This window comes from Aedes albopictus, chromosome 2 (assembly GCF_035046485.1).
Source record: "Aedes albopictus strain Foshan chromosome 2, AalbF5, whole genome shotgun sequence".
Classification (NCBI taxonomy): Eukaryota; Metazoa; Arthropoda; class Insecta; order Diptera; family Culicidae; genus Aedes; species Aedes albopictus.
The window spans coordinates 38,955,677-38,974,797 of record NC_085137.1 but is presented as its reverse complement, the minus strand read 5'-3'; the positions used below and the strand labels follow the sequence as shown (position 1 = coordinate 38,974,797).

The window sequence follows — 19,121 nt, the reverse complement described above, 5'->3', positions numbered from 1 at the left end:
GCCTCCATAAAAACACAGTTTTGAAAACTTTAACAATAACTTAAAGTCTTTCTGTTGTGTATAAACTTGCAAGAGATGTTTACCGTCCATTCTGTATGAAAAACGGATCAAGTTTTGTGTTTTTCTTGAAGTTACAGGCAAATCAAGAAAAAGGGATCAAGTCTCCCCAGTCTCCCCTAAAGGAACAAGTCATGATTCTGTTTTTCAAAAGTACCATTTATTGCTCCAAAATAACCAAAATATCATTGAAATTGAAATATGTTTTGCATATGGTGAAATTCTTATAATTTCGAAGCAGCATCAAATAAGGTATTACGAGTGTTCAAGTGTGTTTACCATAAAAACAAGTGAATTGTTACCTTATCTACATGTATACGAAGATTTAGCAATGGATAAAGTATTTTATTTTTTATCAGAATTCACATAAAATAGCCATTTAAATGTTTTACTTGATTCGGGGCGAAATGAACACTGGCAATTACGAATGGATGTACGCGCATTGCATACTGTTAGGCGTTTTAGATCGTTTGAAAATAATCAATCCGATTATTTGAGCCTAAAGTTTATTTAATTAACTAAGATGTTATGTAAACTCGTCTAAGATGGAGTATTATATGATATAATATCTGTGGTATTGGTCTCCGTAGGCAAATTACTTAACTAATGTAACCAAAGAATTAGCATAAAATGTGCAGGGGTGTCCATTATGCCCCGATGGGTGTTCATTTCGCCCCGTACCTTCCCTGCCAGCCCTGAAAAACACACGGTTTACAATCCGTTATTTCTTCACAATAAAGACATTCTACCTGCTGTAAATGATTGAAAGACGTAGGAAACAAGTTAGAGTTGTAAGTTAACTGATAATATGTTAAGTTTTACTCTGTTATACAGGCCTAACGCACTCATTTGCTTAGAGTGTCCATTATGCCCCTAATACCCCTATACATTTTTTTTTGTTTCCAGCCAGACTCTTTTTGGCATTAAAAGCTACAAAATTTAATGAAGAACGAAAAACCCTTTTTATTTTGTCCTCCCGCATGTAAAATCCCTCACAGTGCATCTGTGCCCAGAAGAAAAGCGTGCCCACACCCGCGCCATGCATGGTGTCTTCGCGAGACACTTTTTCGAGCCCAAAACTGAAGAACTGAAGAAGACGGTGATTTCGCGATCGAGCCCCCAACCAGCCAGTGAGGGGACTGGCGTGCTCCGGAGGGGCGCGGAAAACTGGCAAGGTGGCGAAAGAAGGCAAAGCCGAACGAAACCGCGCGTCGTCGCCCGGTAAGGGGCCTGCGCCAGCGCCAGCGCCGAGGCTCGTCCGCGAAGGGGGCCAAGAAAAGCGCTCTCGGTATAAAAGCTGCAGCCATCGATGGACTCACCATCAGTTACCCACTTGCTTGTTTCACAGTTTCATTTCACTCGGATTAAATATGAAATTGTTGGTAAGCATCGATGGGGTGTTGTTTTTCGGGGAAATGTGTGCTAGTGATTAGTGGAGCAGATTCTAAAACGGGAGCAGTTCTGGCGGTGTTGAAAAAGGACTTTGGAACAGTGAAGATGTGCTAATGTTCGACTAGAACGGAAAGTGAATTGGAACACAAATGGACAGTGCACAGTGAAGATAAATTCTAAATGTGAATACTTCAAGACAGTGCAAAAGACACGAACAATGTGTGATTCTAGAGATGATTCACCCTTCGATGTGGGAAAGTTTCCATGCCTGGAGCTGAATGGGAAATTTCGTGGTCGTTGACCGTGTGTGGTGAAGATAAAAAGTATTTAAAATCCAAACGCATCAATCAACGCCCCGTGGGGAAAAGTGAATGCGCATAAGACAATGCACTGGGAAGCCGCACAGCAAAAGGGAAAGACGGAAAGAGCACACGATGAGATTTCTACTTTTTTCGGATTTTCCGGATGAGGTTTTTCGGAACGATCAACGTGGTGCAGCGAAGCGAAGTGGATTGGATTTCATGAATGAATTGTTGGACCAGCCGTTTGGAAACCAGTTGGCAATTTGTTGGGAAAACAGTGGAATGGATTGGCAGTGGCTTAGTGATCGAGGTGGATCGAAAAGCTGATAGAAGGAAAATTTGATGGTGATCATCGATGGTACAGAAGTGAAAAAGTACAATGAACTACGTTTGAGTTTCAGTGATTAACAAGTTGAGCATTGATCTAAATGAAGTTCGTCAGTCGGTGAACCTGAGAGATGGATCAGATCACATCATCTGCAAAATCTCAACCTCCATCGTTTTCACTTGTGTCAACTTCTGCAGTTGTTTTTGGAATTGCATCTATACCTTTAAAAAGTGTTATAACTACACAGTTATGTAACAAATGATGTGATCCTTCATTTTTTCTAAACTTACTCCTACTTTCTTTGCAGGACGGTACTTTAATCAATCGGCAGTCCCTGAAATCTCACAGTTGAGACTGAAATCTTTCTTGGATAAAATATATTCAAATTAATATTCGGTTACAATTAAAAAAACTCCGAAAAACAATTTCATTATGACGATTTTTAGACTTTGGTGATGTAATAGCTATTTCGTCAACTGTATGCCCCATTCCTTGATCCATCTTCTTTCATTTGCTCTGAGTTTTTCTACATTTTTTCTTTTCTCTCTCGGTTGATCAAAAAGTTTCCTTCACAAGGTCCTCAATCAATCTGAACAATCTATCACTTCATCACATCTAAAGCTCGGCAATCCGCCAATCAGAATGAACCTGTACCATCGTCTTACTTGCTCCTACAACCTACATTCGCTGATGCATTGTATAGTGGACGAGCGAATGTACCATCAGCTTTTACACTCGTATAGCGACATTCTGACGTAGCAAGCGTCAATGCTGCTTAAAATTTTAAATTCACCAGCATGTAAATGATGTCGATCTCAGTCAGATGTCAGATTACTCTCTGAGTAAGAGCAGACGATCTGTCGTTCCTAGAAGCTGTACAAACCCTAATAACATAGGTTTGCAAACAAAAAACCAACGATCTGCCATGCATTTATGTATAATACAATTTACATAAAAACATGTATAACATTTACATAGAAACATTCACAGGATCCTTCAATGCCATCGCAATGGCCTGAAGCATTTAAAAAGCGATTATAATTATTTACGATCTTTTACAGTCAAGACTTAAGCATCTTGTTTTGTGAAATTATTAAAACAATTTTGGGAGATCAAACTTAAGAAGAAAGAATTTCTTGAATGCAACATTGTTAGAAAGCTCCATGCCATCCAATAGAAATTTGTGTTGTATTCGATAAGTGCCGTTGGTCACTAGTTACGGCTTACTCGACATTCCAATTTTTACCGTGTTTATTTTTTTGCAATAAACACCACAGTTTCTCAATATTTCCCTTCATGCTTTCCATGAGAAATAAAAAAAAATATGCTCAATTTGTTTAAATTATAAAGTTTTTACAACTTCAGTGTTTGTAGATAGACTTTTGTAAATCTGTCCTTTTTGAATGCAAGTTTTCCCCACTAGTACTTGGTCGTTCCCAACACTGGGGAGATTTTGTCTTCTTTACTAGTCTGTCTTTCTACGCATTTTTTCCTTTTTTTTTTGATAATTGGGATCTGGTTTGTCTAGCTACCTTACCCCGGTACTGTTCAGAACTATATGAAATCTAACCGAACCGATGATATTCGTGGATTTTCATAATTCTAGGAACAATTCTAATCTAATTTCATAAAATTTCATTATATTTCATAAAATTTGGTAAAATTTGATAAAATTTGATAAAATTTCTCAAAATTTCAGAAATATCTATAAAATTTTATAAATATTTATAAAATTTCAGAAATTTTCAGAATATTTCATTAAATTTCAGAAAAATTTAAAAAAAATTAGATTAGAATCATTTTGATACTGATAAGATACTTTTTGGGCCGAGCTTCATAGTTAATTGATGAGCGTCTGAATTGTTTTGAGTTATTAAAAACTCTTGCTCGGTGGTCATAACTTTGTCGTACTGATTCGAGCCACCTACCTACCACTTGTTCTATTTTATGCAAGCTTTTCCCACTAGAATTTGGTCGTTCTCAACAATGGGAAGATTTCGTCTACTTTACTGATCTGCTTACATTTTACCCCCATACTATTCAAAATTGCATAATATCCAACTGAACCGATAATATTCGGAGCTCTTCACGACCCTAAGAGCAGTTCTATCTATTCAGTTTCATTTTCAGAAATTTTCAGAAAATTTCAGAGAATTTCAGAAAATTTCAGAAAATTTCAGAAAATTTCAGAAAATTTCAGAAAATTTCAGAAAATTTCAGAAAATTTCAGAAAATTTCAGAAAATTTCAGAAAATTTCAGAAAATTTCAGAAAATTTCAGAAAATTTCAGAAAATTTCAGAAAATTTCAGAAAACTTCAGAAAATTTTAGAAAATTTCAGAAAATTTCAGAAAATTTCAGAAAATTTCAGAAAATTTCAGAAAATTTCAAAAAATTTCAGAAAATTTCAGAAAATTTCAGAAAATTTCAGAAAATTTCAGAAAATTTCAGAAAATTTCAGAAAATTTCAGAAAATTTCAGAAAATTTCAGAAAATTTCAGAAAATTTCAGAAAATTTCAGAAAATTTCAGAAAATTTCAGAAAATTTCAGAAATTTTCAGAAAATTTCAGAAATTTTCAGAAATTTTCAGAAAATTTCAGAAAACTTCAGAAATTTTCAGAAAATTTCAGAAAATTTCAGAAAGTTTCAGAAAATTTCTGAAGTTTAGTTTGTTTCATTTGCAAGTTTAGGAAATTGTAGAAAATTTCAGAAAATTTCAGAAAATTTCAGAAAATTTCAGAAAATTTCAGAAAATTTCAGAAAATTTCAGAAAATTTCAGAAAATTTCAAAAAAATTCTGAAAGTTTCAAAAATTATCAGAAATTGCCGAAACATTCAGAAAGCTTCCGAAAACTTCAGACAAGTTCAGAAAAACGCAGAAAGTTTAAGAAAATTTCAGGCAATTTAAAAAAATGTCAAAAAATTTAAGAAAATGTTGGGAAATTGCCGAAACTTTCAGAAAACTCCAGAAATGTCCAGAAAATTTAAAAAAATTTCAGATTTTTTTTGTAAATAAAATGCAAAACAGGCTTATTTAGTATCAAAAGCGAATTTGTTCAGAATGTTCCATGTGACATTTCGATTCTATACAACAATACTAAATTTTGAGATTGTCCAATGTGGTTTAAATTTCAATTACATACCACCGCAATTAAAATATATAATGAAAGCTATCAAATTTCAAATATGCAAGCCAAACATTTACCACGACTCACTATTAGTCAGCCGGCTATGAATCATCCCAGTCAACACATGATCGCATATAATGTTGAATAGGATGCAAAAATGGAGGCGATATACGTACACTTTACACGTGGTTAAATAGAGGCATGTACGCATATGGCCTCCACTTTAGCATCCTATTCAACATCATATAAGACTTTGTGTTAGCTGGGATGATCTATAGTTTGAGAAACACTGGTCTAGGATTATTCTTCAAGGACAAGTGCAAGTGCATACTCTGTAACCAGCAAAGAATTCTTCGTTTTTCAAAGAGTTTGGGAAGAATTTTTGCATATCTTAGCCACAGAATAACTTTTCAGCAATACTATTTGTAACGGCATGTTTTTTGTATTTAAAAAGCATGTCAAAAGATATGTGCAACTGTGTCAGTTACAGTGTTTTAGAAAATTTTGTTTTCTAGATGTGCTCCTATTCATTTTGTCTGCATCTAATTACAAAAATTGTTTCTGATTCTTCCAGACAATCATTTTCAAATTTATCAGTCCTTGATGGTTTCTTCCGATACTGTCGAAAAACTAACTACTACATATAACTTTCAAGATTTTGGAACGCATATAACTTCAAGATCTATCCAAAGAAATATTCGTCAATCTAGTTAATCCTCTAAGTTTAAAAGATTGCTTTCTATGTGCGTCTTTAGCCATCAGTTTAAAAAGGTTTTTTAAGTTGTGAGACAAACACTGTTTTCATTTATTTATAAACCCAAATGGCACCAAGCATGGGAAACACTCACTCAATTATTGTGTTTCTCTTCTACTCATACCCACACACAATCGAAAACGAGTTCACTTTTACCCCGGCAAACCATTCGTATCCACTTCCACTTCACATGTTCGTTTCGCTTCTTCGTCAAGTTCTCTGATGTGAATTGCTGCTTCAATAATGCAGAATGTAGTCTAATTCGATTCGGATTAGATCGGATTTAATCGTTCATCTGACCATCCGCCGTAACAGGTTAATTCTATTCCCAAATCTCTTTCCTTCTCGCTAAGTCTGTTTCGGCGCTCAACAATTCGAATCTCCAGCAGTATCAAAACAACTGCATCTGCATGTCAAACTAAACATATTGTTTTAAAAAAAATGACTTTCTCAATCCTGGGTTAAATATTCAAAACGATGTGTTTTGCTTTTTCCGACGTTTTGGCTCTTTAATAAGGCCCTTTTTCAAGACTGAGAAAGCCAGTTTTCCGGCATCAACGGATTGCCAGTCGCACTCATCCTGTACTTAACAGAAACCTATTAGTTTTCATAACTTTCCATGCTCAAGAAGTTATTTAAAAAGCACTTAATGATTTGTATTGGAGCAATTTGTTGATTCACCTCTCAACTGATTATGCTCTGAGCGGAGCAGTCCAGCAGTTGGGCAGCCATCAAAAGCTGTAATCGAAACACCTCTTCGAAATTCATGTATATTTTTGGTATTAAAATCTATCAAAATCTGTAAGAAATTTGGCCAAAACTTCACAAAGAGAGGCGCAACTAAAAACTATAGACAATGTAAAGAGTAAAACCAAACCGTTCCATCGAAATTACTTCAGCTTGAGCTCGATTAGATGTGAAGGAATATTGTCATGCTCTTTGTGATTCCCCTTCATTTGCTTTATATGTGTTTCTCTTTCCATTATGAGCAACACTGAGAAGCAGTAAACAGAACAGATGAGCGCAACATTTGCTCTCACTTGTCGATGCTGTCCATTCTGTTGGATGCACCAATAATACCGAGAGCGTGTAGCTGGTCAGCACAGACATTCTCTCTGAACGTAAACTCTCGCTCTCCCTTTCTTCCTCTTTTGCTGGAAGTAATATGAAATGTTGTCCATCTTTACTCCAATGTGCAGGTAATCTTCAGACAAACTTCTCAAGATCATTATGATAAAATCTTTCCAATTAATCAAGAAGGAATAAAACTATTTCGTCATCACATCAGACGGAAAAGCCCCTCGTGCACTGGTAATCGAATAATTACATTAAATTTCACGTTTCAATTTCACTCCACTTACGAGTTGACAATTTTTCTCGTTTTGTGTACGACGAAGGCAATCGCTCCAAAGCAGCAGGTAGCCGAATTGTTCTTCATAATCGTTCAATTTAGCGCTTCGCCAGGTTCACTTGTTGAACCAGCAACCTTTAATTCACACCCCACAAAACCTCTGTGGCACTTCTAAAATTGGATTTCACTACTGCAGAATGGAGCAAAAGCTGTTCAATGATCAAATCAATCGTTTTTTCTCGTTTGTAAAATGCTTGTTTGTTTACAGTTGCCTTCGTCTAGACGAGGCAACAAGCAAATGTGTGCGTGAAATACCTGCGGTCAAATCCTATCCATCCTATGTATCATAGTGTCACGTAGAAGATGTGCCGGGAATTGAATTAGGTTATGCCCACAATAGACGTGGACTAGACGAAAATAGAATGCGAGGAATAATTAATCAATCTTATTATTTGAAGTAAATTTTAGTTCTTTTCCAATATTCTTTTCACATGTTACAAATTAGTATACCAAATTGGTCATTAAGCGTTAGGCGAGGTACAACAGTCAATTCGATCATTATTGGTCGGTGCTTAGATAGACGGGAATTAGTTAAAAACCCCAATAAAATAAAATCGTCAACATTGATCAAACTGCCCACTAAATCAAACCACCACATTCAACAGCATAAAACCCCAAAGAACTAACTACAGTCTTCCGGTTCTTCTCTTCCTTTCCAACCGCAGGGAGTTGTCTGTCTTTTTGCCTTGGTGCTTCTTGCATCCGCCGAAGATGAAAAGAAACCAGTGGCTGAAGCTAAGGTAGATGACACCGGCGCCGCCGAAAGCGCAAACCTCGAGGACAAAAAGCAGGACAAACGCGGCCTGCACGGCTGGACCGGCTTCGGTGGCTTCGAGGAAAAACATGACGTGCCCCACTTCGAGACTCACGAGGAGAAGACCTTGACTGTGGTGAAGAAGGTTCCAGTTCCATACCCAGTGGAGAAGCACATCCCAGTGGCTGTTGAGAAGCATGTGCCAGTGCCCGTCAAGGTTGGAGTGCCCAAACCCTACCCCGTGTACAAGACTGTCCACTACCCGGTCAAGGAGATCGTCAAGGTCCCATACCACGTGCCAGCTCCTTACCCCGTTGAGAAGAAGGTCCCATACCCAGTCCATGTCCCAGTCGATAACCCAGTCCCAGTCAAGGTGTACGTGCCAGCTCCTTACCCAGTAGAAAAGAAGGTCCCTGTCCCAGTTAAGGTCCCAGTCCCAGCCCCTTACCCAGTTGAGAAGAAGGTCTTGGTGCCGGTCAAGGTCCCAGTCCATGTTGACAAGCCATACCCAGTTGAGAAGATTGTGCACTACCCAGTCCATGTCCCAGTCGACCGCCCAGTCCCTGTCCATGTTGAAAAGCCAGTGCCAGTCCCAGTTGAGAAGCCTGTCCCATACACCGTGATCAAGAAGGTTCCTTACCCAGTCCATGTCCCAGTCGACCGTCCAGTCCCCGTGCACGTTGAAAAGCCAGTGCCAGTCCCAGTCAAGGTCCCAGTCCCACAGCCCTACCCAGTTGAGAAGCACATCCCATACCCGGTAGAGAAGCACGTCCCATACCCAGTCAAGGTCCCAGTCGAGCGCCCAGTCCCAGTCGAGATCGAGAAGCACGTCCCAGTGACCGTTGAGAAGCCAGTCCCATACCCAGTCAAGGTCCCAGTCCATGTTCCAGTCCACCATGAGGAACACCACCACGAGGAACACAGCTTCGGTTCGTCCGACGGTCATCACGAATTCCATGAGCATCACTAAGTCAAGAAGAGCCCCCATCATTTCATTATTTATATCGCAAAACTTGTGATCTTAGTTTCTAAACGACACTAACACCTTAAACTACTAACCAAACAAGGAGAAACCACATCATCACCTACCTACCAACTAGACATCAAACGAAGCCTGAGATTCTAAGAAGAAAACTGATCAAACTTTGAGCATCGTACGATCCGCGACTTGTCGATCCCCTTCACTCGCAACGATCGAAGCGCACCACCAGCGAATGACAGCAGAAGCGAGGACCTACCACCCCGGTAGGACTTCCAGCAGCTTACGAACTGTTACTCGCCACAGCGATTGGGGAACCTAGCCCATCATCCTTCAAGTAGGTCCACCTTCCTGTAAGCAAGTGGCGCCTCCTAGGGGATCATCCATGCGCGGATCGTACTACCCGATACGCGAAAGGCCAGAAGCTTTAGTTTTTCGAACCGAGTCCCGACTTTCCTCACTTTCCATCTGTTGTGTATCGTTCGTTCCATCCCGACTCGGTTCGTAGAAGAAACTTTCCGAGAGCATCGCGTACTCTTAAAAACAAGAAAACTCCGAACACAGCCAGGCGTTAGTCACCACCATCCTAACTACGAGCGTAGAAACTAGACGATGAAATGCTCAGTCAAAGTCCAAAAAGCCCAATTTAATTTGTTGTTGTATAGATTTTTAATAAGAGTGAAACAAGCCAAGCAAAAATGAGCAAAACATAGAAAAAAAAAGCGAGAGAGACAAGAAATTAAGACATAACTGTTACATTGATTGTTGTTTGTAAATATTATAATCAAAGCAGAAGACACCGCCGCGCGCAAAGAGGAAAAAGAGCTACCAACCTATTTTACTGTTGCCTAAAAAAGGATTTTGTTTTTGTGTTTTCCCGAGAAAAATTGTACTAGCGAGGAATGTTGCCCAAAAATTAATTTGCTGTTAGCGCCTCAAATCACTGAAATCCTAAGTGTTTTGTACTATTTTTTGCGAGAATTGTTCTGTTTATATTTTTTACACAAAAAAAAACAAGTGAGATATTCAAAAAAGAACCAAAAAAAAATTGAAATAAAAAATTGTGATACAAAAAAAACAAACCTACTCTAAAGATGTGTTTTCATTATCCATTGACTACTAATTGCGTCCGCGTCTCCAACCGAAGAAAACCACTGAGAAGTAAAAGTGAAAATTGCATAATTTCATCGATTCGGTACTGAATCGGGTGAAAGTTGCGCAAACACTGCGCTGAAAACCCCCAAACGTCATCCCATCCACAATGCTGCGGCGCGGCGCCACCATTAGAAGAAAATGGCAACATCGTAACCACACGCGCGTTCACAATCACATGGCGCAACAACGACCTCTCCGTTGAACACACGCCTTTCGTAAGCGCCATCCGTCGCGCCGGTGCCACCAAGTCTCCGCCGTATCGAGCAATGAACGACACCTTCTCAATCAGGCTGGAACCAATTTGAAACCAACGCAACGAGATCAACCTGCATCGACAACGCTGCTGCCACAGTTTTCGAATCTGGGCTAATCTCAACGAGGTGCTTCCTTGTTCACTTTTTAATTTATTACGACGGACGACTGCGTCGCGAAAATCAACAACGCTCTCCGAAGTTTCGGGAAACTTCAACGATGGTTGACTTAACGGTCGATTGTGGTGTCACAATTCAGCCATACCGGGTAATTACCAACGCGCCCGCGCGAAGTCGTTATGTTGGACGGACACACTTAGTGCACCGTTAAAATATTATTTCTCTTGTCTGACCGACCGCCGCCGGCCGATGCGATGATCTACAACGTGCAACACACGCGCGCGCGTGGTCCAAGCTTGTTCGATGATTGCCGCAACACTTTCGATGAATGAGTGTGCAATATATTATTACAGCTACTAAGAGGACGACTACTGGTACTCGATGGTTGGTCGCCTCAAGCTACAACACAACAAGACTTAGTCCCCGAAGTGATTGGGGTGGATTGCTTATTTTTTCACAGTCCACTCCACTCAGCATCGCTTTAGGGTCCTCAGCAGTGACCCGCTCACCCATCTAGCTGTGCTAATCGAGTGAATCATGGGTGAATGCATTGATTAAGCGAGGGACCACACAAGTACATGCCATGTATCAGTTCGTACTTCAAGCTGTGAAGGATCTTTACTAACAATAAGCAACAGATCCTCTGCACTCTTTGGTGCGGTCGATCTGTTGATTGAAGTAGCGGTAGATTAGCCATACCTGATGAAATTATGACTGTTTTGAAACAGCAACGAACAACATGGCAAATATTTGGACAATCACTTCAACCGTTTTAGTGAGTGGTGCAACTCCACTTCATTGGGACTTGAAGCCTTGTGATTATTTGATTGCGGCTGCTTTTCACAGCAGCGTATCACAGACAAAAAGACAAAACACTTTTGATTGTAAGCAACGCGCAATTATTTTAAAAATAAAGAGCTTGCAACTCCAGTCTCCAGTTGGCCTATCCCGGGAAGACGTTGATATTCACATCTTAAAACGATCAAATTTTGATGTCATATCTTGACATGATATTGATGAGATATTCAAAAAGTTGCCAAATATCTGCTCAAAATCTAATCGTGATATGATTTCAAAATTAGTTGTTGCGAACAGCAGCGAAGGGCACCGATCTTCCAGCAGAGCAATATTGATGAAAACGCGGCATTTTATATTGCGTCATGCTATAAAGCTGAAATTTATTGTTTTATTATATTAGAGTAATTATATACATACAATTAACTTATTATTAACTTATATCTTCGGTGTTTTTGCAAGGAACGAGATGAGTTCTTGCACCCGTGCTGTTGCTTGTTCGCATTGTTTATTCTTATACAAACATTTGACACAAACGAAGCAGAGCACAAAACACCGAAGATAGACAGCACAACAAAACGAAGTCAGACAAAGTCCGACACATACTCCCGGGTTGAGCTCAGGGGTTCGCAATACCATTCTCATGTAACATTAGTACTTAATTTGATCTTTGAAAAGCCTTGGGCAACCCGGTGCATGAATGCCGAAATTTCCCAACATTGCGCATGAAAACTATTTTAAGTTGTCAACTTTCATTATGCGCCGTGCCCACATAACGAAACGCTTCAGGAGATAGGGGTTTAGTAAATTACGTAACGCTTCAGGGGAATAGGGAATACAGCCTAGCGTTACGACCCATACAAAAAAAGTTGGAGTTATCATACAAAAACACATTATGGAGGCCGCCAGATCTTAATGAACCCAACACCGAGTTCAAAATGTCGAATTTAGCGTTATGTAATAAATATATGCTCCCTTATGTCCACCACAAATTTTACAAACGAGCACTGGGTTAAAACGGCCCAAAATAAGTGGTCATCATTTTTAATAAGCGGGTTTATAGATGCGGCAATTGAACCGAAAAAACAGAGTAATCGGCACAAAAAACGCATATAATTGATATTTGCTTTTCTTCACGAAACTAAAACCCAAATTAATCCACCTAGTGGTGATAGTGCCTTTCTCGTCGAATATGTTCTCACGATCTTTCCGTCGACGTAAGTCAAAGTGTTCCTGAATCCTGATATTTTTTTAAGAAAAGCCAGCATTTTACCAAAGCCTTCATTGAATTGACTTAAAACTTATTGATGGCACATAGTCCGGCGTTATGTTTAACGTATAAGCGAGCTGAGTAATATCAGACTTCTCAGTTGACTGCTTGAGCACCTTTACCAACACTGGAGGCTGATCAATATCAAGACGATACTAACAAGCTAAGATATAACTTTTTACACAATCACAGATCACTTTGCGGTCTTCGACAAAGTTTTTTCTGCGCATTTTAGGCTATATTTTATTGACCGTTGAAAACAAGAATGATAGGTAGTAACTCAAGCAACACGTATGTTATATAAAAGTTACGACAGCGCAAGTTTTAATTGTATAGAAGTTTATTTGACGTTATTCCAGCATAATGTTAGAATTACGTCAAATTGACGAGCTTGGTGGTCTTGTGGCTACCGCTTCTGATTCATATGCAGAAGGTCCTGGGTTCAATCTCTGGCTCGTCCCTTTCCTCCTACTTCGTATCTCTCTATCTACTGTCTCTCTCACTCTCTCTCTCCTACATATACATCTCATGTATATTCTTATGTTCGTAGCGATCGCTAGAACCAGAAACGGATTGAAAAAAAAGCCGTTTCCCTTCCTTCCAACTTTCATCACAGCACAGTGTCAATCTATCATATAACGCCTACAAGTTATGCAACCAAGCGGACTGTGCCGCTTCACAGTAATCTTCAGCTATCGCTTTACGCCTGGCATCCTTGCACAAATGCATGATCCATGTGCCAAAAATAAACATTTCCCACCAACACACCAACATCCGCATGACCTTGTGCAGGTGCAGAGGATTCAACGACCTGATGTGGGCAAGCGATTGCAATCATCACTTCCCTCACCTTCCCCATTGACCTGCAACCTGACGCAGCAGGCGCCATTGTGGCCTAAAAATACAAGACCACCAACGCTCACACACTGAAGATGCCTGTTAGTCCCAAGCAGCTATCTCCCAAGGTTCCTTGTATGAGTGTAGCTGATCTGGCGATGCTGGAGTAGCAACTGCGGCCGGTCAATCAACAAATCCTACAATCTAACCAAAAGCTAAAATATAGTTAGTTTATCGAATTAAAATTTTACCTAGGTGATTTGACAGCAATCATTGTCGAATAAGCGTGGTTTTATGGTACCACACGCATGGGTTTGGTTCAATTTCACATTTTACCGCTTTCGGTTCACATTTTACCACTTACCGATTGTCCCTGATGTGGTCAAAGACTAGTTTCATGCAAATTGTTAGTCAGTTTTCCTAAAAAGTCGTGAATTGATATACTGCATGCATGGGTGTGGTTCATTTGTGCATTTCGCGAGACACTCGAAACTGGTTCCGGATTCCGGCAATCGGTAGCGGAGCACTATCGGTTGTCCCAAATATGGCCGGAAACTTTTTATTTTTTGACAAATCGAGATTCCTAAAAATCCGCGATTTGATATGTTGCATGCATGGGTTAGGTTCACTTTTATATTTGGCCATGTCAAGCGGTTTTCTGCTTATCGGGTTTCGACTGTTTTGATATAGAACTTTGGGAGATGGCTTAGCAGTCTTGGAGGAAATTGAAAACTAGTTGTTTAAATCTTTCCCGACGTTTCGATCCGTTTGGGATCTTTTTCAAGGGTTCGGGAAAGATTGAAACAACTACTTTTCAATTTCCTCCAAGACTGCTGAGCCATCTCCCAAAGTTCCATGTCAAGCGGGGCATCCAGAACCGATTCCGGACACTACCGGTTCAGATATGTTTTGAGAATATTTTCCTGCTTCTGTTCATCAAAATAACAAAAATGCCACTATTTGATATGTCGCATGCATGGGTTTGGTTAATTTTTATACTTGGCCACTTCCGAAGGGACATCTGGAACCGGTTCCGGAGCACTACCGGTTCCGATATGGTTTTAAAATGCTTTCCTGTTCACTGTTCAACAGATTATCTGAAAAGCCGCGGTTTTGATATGTCGCATGCATTATTTTGATTTAATTTTATATTTGGCCGCTTCCGGCGGACACCTGGAACCGGTTCCGAAACACAACCAGTTCAGATATGGTATGAGCATATTTTCCTTCTTACTGTTCATCAGGATATCAAAAAAGTCACTATTTGATATGTCGCATGCATGGGTTTGGTGAACTTTTATTCTTGGCCACCTCCGGCGGGACATCTGCAACCGGTTCCGGAACACTACCGGTTCCAATATGGTCTGAGAATGTTTTCCTGTTTACTGTTCATCAGGTTATCGAAAAAGCCGCAGTTTGATATGTCGCATGCATGGGTTTAGTCCACTTTTATGTTTGGCCACTTCCGGCTAGACACCCGGAACCGGTTCCGGGACACTACCGGTTCAGATACCTAGACTATTTTTCTGCTTACTGTTCATCAAGTTATCGAAAATGCCATAGTTTGATGTGTCGCATGGATGGGTTTGTAGCGTTTTCATATCTGGGCCCTTCCTGGGGTACCGTTCCGGAACACCTAAATGGCCATATCTCCGGAACGGCTGGACCGATCCGAACCATTTTCAATAGGAAACAATGGGACCAGATTCCGCGTCGAATGAACCGTCGATCATTAAAATCGGTTGAGGTTTACTGCCAAAAAGTGATGTGAGTTTTTTTGTCCACACACACACATACGCACACACATACACACATACACACACACACACACACACACATACACACACACAGACATCACCTCAATTCGTCGAGCTGAGTCGATTGGTATATGTGATTCGACCCTCCGAGCTTTCTATCAAAAAGTCGTTTTTGGAGTGAACATATAGCCTTTCCAGTACACTTAGTGTACGAGAAAGGTAAAAAGGCACAAAAGTATATACTGAATTCTTTGATAGGTTTCTTAATCCCAGTTTTTATTATTTTATTTCACTGTAAGTAATCCAGCAGAGGCTTTCCAATTCAGTTCGATGAAAACATGAGCTGGACCTCGATGTCGAGCTTGCATTTGTGGTACGAATCCAATAAATGAATCACCGGACAATTTGGGAGCTAAGCAAAATACGACCATTTCGAAAAACGGACCATTTATTCTAGATCCAACAAAACATACAGCTGCATACGGCTAACTTTTTGAGTTTCACCCAAAAAAGTGCTTAGTGATTCTGCCTCGGGTATACGAACAGACGACAGTCGTGACGACTACGATCTTCTGAATGTTTCCAAACTTTTCTGGGCAACAGTTCACCATAGGGCACGTTCAGTGAAGTGAAGTACTAGATTTTTAGCTGATTTTTTTATGGTTAGAACATAAATTCTCCGTTTCTGAAACGAAATCATGCAAAAAGTGTGGGTATTATGATTTCTTGGCTAATTTAATGCCGTTAGAACAAAACTTTGGAAAACATCGTTACAAGAAATGGAGAAATGGAGAAAACAATGACACAGTTACCCGAAGTTTTGCTCAAACAGCATTAAATTAGGCAAGGAAATGGGGACTTCGAAGGTGATGAATTTGATTGCGGTTTTCTGTGAAAAAGTGAAGGAGGGAAGATTTTTTTCTTTTTTTTTTTCACTCATACTCCCATAAGAAACCCCGTAGGAAGAAAGAGTGTTTCCCAGCTCATCAACCTTCGTAGTCGCGAATCATGCTTTTTTGTGTCATTTTTTTGTGTCATTTCATTACAGAAATGGAGAATTTGCCTTCTCACCACAAAAAAATTCAGCTCATTACAATAATCTAGTACTTCACTGATTGCGTCCTATTGGTGGAAATTCGTCCTGTTTTAGGCGCAAAATAAACCAAATATGTTATTACACATGCCGTTTTAAAGTTTGCATCACTAGCTTTGGGTGGAAACTCCTATTAATATTCTGCAATTGAACATTTATCATTGAGAAACCTGAAAAATACAGCTTATGATCAAAATTAGCTCTGAAGGATCTGAAAATTACTGCTCAAGATCAAAATCAGGTCTTTCACACATTCATCTATAACATCCGAAAATTGTAAGATCTGGAAACTACTACTCAAGATCAAAATTAGTTCTTTTACACAATCATCTACAACTTGGCGGGATCAAACCAACACAACTACCATGAGTCGCACACACCTTGGAAAACGTAGAACTTGATGCTCTTATTATCTTCTATTTTCAGGTATGAGTCGTAGTGCAGTGGTAATGTCACTGCTCATAAATCATAAGGTCACTAGTTCGATTCTGGTCGCAGCCATTTTAATTTTTAAAACTCTAGTCCATCTGCCAGATCGTTTTATGACATTGGTTTGATGTGCTACTGCCCAAATCTGCCCAGATATTAGTCTGATCTTATAATATCAAAATGAGATATTATGTATTATGTTCTTCTCCATACTAATTGTTGATCGTATTTTTGATCTTTTATCTTTTATGTCAAACAAACCAATAGCTAATTATGATCTTCAGTACTTCACTGAGGAGTATTAAATGATGATATTGTTTTGATTTTTATTTCTACTCGGGTAGTGGTTAAGGCTATGGATCGCCAATCCGGAGACGCCGGGTTCGATTCCCGTTCCGGTCGGGAAAAATTTCTCGACTCCCTGCACACTTAGAAAAAATGACGGATTACGGTAAAATTTTACCGTAATCTCAACAGCTGAACGTACGGTAAAAAGTTCGGTGATTTTTCAAACCACCGTACGTACTGTGAATCTCAGGAAAATGCATCTGTCAAAATTACCGGAACGTTCGGTACTTTTTACAAATTTACCGTAAAAATCGTAGAACGTTCGGTATGTTTGTTTACAAATGAATTCTCAATATCACTGAACGTACGGTAAATTTTACAAATTTACGGCGATTTTATGCGAGCACCAAAAAACAATATTTTCATAAAAAACGTCGACGATGGGATTGAATAACATGACCTTCTGATTAGGAACCACACTTGCTGCCACTGTACAAGAGAGTCTTGCTTGGAGATGATGCGCAAATTCTAATAGAACTGATGTTCGAAGCTGCCGGCGTGGCTGTCAAACGCATTTAACAGTAGTACGGTAAAATAGTCCCATCACCGATCAGTTCGGTAAAATACTCACAGGTATTCTGTAAATTTGTCTGATTTCACCGGTTCTTCGGTGATTTCTTAGATTTCACAGATTTTCTCCTGCAATTTCATCGATTTCGCCGTAATACTGTAGTTTGCTTGTTTACAGATCAGTTTCGGTGATTTTTTTCACCGAATACTGTAATTTATTCTAAGTGTGTGGGTATAGTGTATTATTGTGCTAGCCTCACAATGTACAAATTCATGCAATGGCAGGCAAAGAAAGCCCTTCAATTAATAACTGTGGAAATGCTCGAAGAACCCTTAGTTGAAGAATGGCAGGCCAAGTTCCAGTTGGAACGTAGAGCCATATAGAAAGAAGGAAGAAGAAAGCTTGCAACTGTCCAGTATTTCTGCACGAATGAAGAGAGAGGTGTACACTTGCTAAAAACGTAGATAGAGTTACAAACACGAAAGATCCATTGTATATTTCCTTACCACAGACAAACAGACGGAACGCTTAGAACAAATATCTCGAAAATCCAAAAATCAGTTACAGTGGTAGACATTCATTTGTCCGAGGTACATTTTTCTAGTTTTTCCCAACTTTAATATGTTTTGTCCTTTTTTGGTTTTCAGAGAATCTTTTAGGTCAGGGGTTCTCAAACCTTTCCAGCTTGTGACCCACTTTTGTGTGCAATATTATTTGGCGATCCACCAGTACGTGTTTTAATGATTTTTAAAGGTGGAACTAAATTTTCAAAAGAATACATTTTATCGCTTCCATTGTTATAAGTTTCAAAAATGTCCAATTAAAGATTAAGATCGATTATCAATTAAAGATTGATAAGCTTACGTAACACTTTTTTTTTTTATTCTTAATCACTTAACCTAATTTACAGCTCTATTGTCCACTGGGGCACTACGTGAGTAATGGGGCACGTTCGGTGTAGTACTAGATTTGTAGTAATGAGCTGAATTTTAGTATGGTGAGAAGGTCAATTCTCCGTTTCTGCAATGAAATGGTGCAAAAAGCGTGGGTATTATGATTCCTTGCCTAATTTGATGCTGTTTGAGCAAAACTTTGGATGACTATGTTGTTTATGTTGCAAGAAATGGAGAAAACAACAACACTGTTGCCCAAAGTTTTGCTCAAACAGCATCAAATTAGGCAAGGAATCATAATACCCACGCTTTTTGCACCATTTTATTGCAGAAACGGAGAATTGACCTTCTCACCATACTAAAATTCAGCTCATTACTACAAATCTAGTACTACACCGATCTGTCCTATTTCAATTGACAGCTGCACTTACATTTTGTACAGCGTCTAGATTCTATTCTACTTTATCGAACTGGTTGCCTTTCTGCTGCTTTCACTTTTTCTACTTTATACCTAGTAGAATGATGAGCACAAGGATGGTGATGGATGGCCGTTGTTC

The 19,121-nt window shown here is 39.3% G+C and overlaps 2 protein-coding genes across 2 annotated transcripts in view; one reads left to right on the top strand and one right to left on the bottom strand.

The window, feature by feature from the left end:
* The window catches only part of LOC109421171 (angiotensin-converting enzyme), a 484,598-nt gene that overhangs the window by 422,244 nt on the left and 43,233 nt on the right, over positions 1-19,121 (bottom strand). The window lies entirely within an intron of this gene.
* Positions 1,295-10,191, top strand: LOC109410811 (skin secretory protein xP2). Its single transcript, XM_062849488.1, has 2 exons — positions 1,295-1,439; positions 8,038-10,191. The coding sequence occupies exons 1-2, from the start codon at positions 1,428-1,430 to the stop codon at positions 9,094-9,096; spliced, it is 1,071 nt and encodes a 356-aa protein (XP_062705472.1). The 5' UTR covers positions 1,295-1,427; the 3' UTR covers positions 9,097-10,191.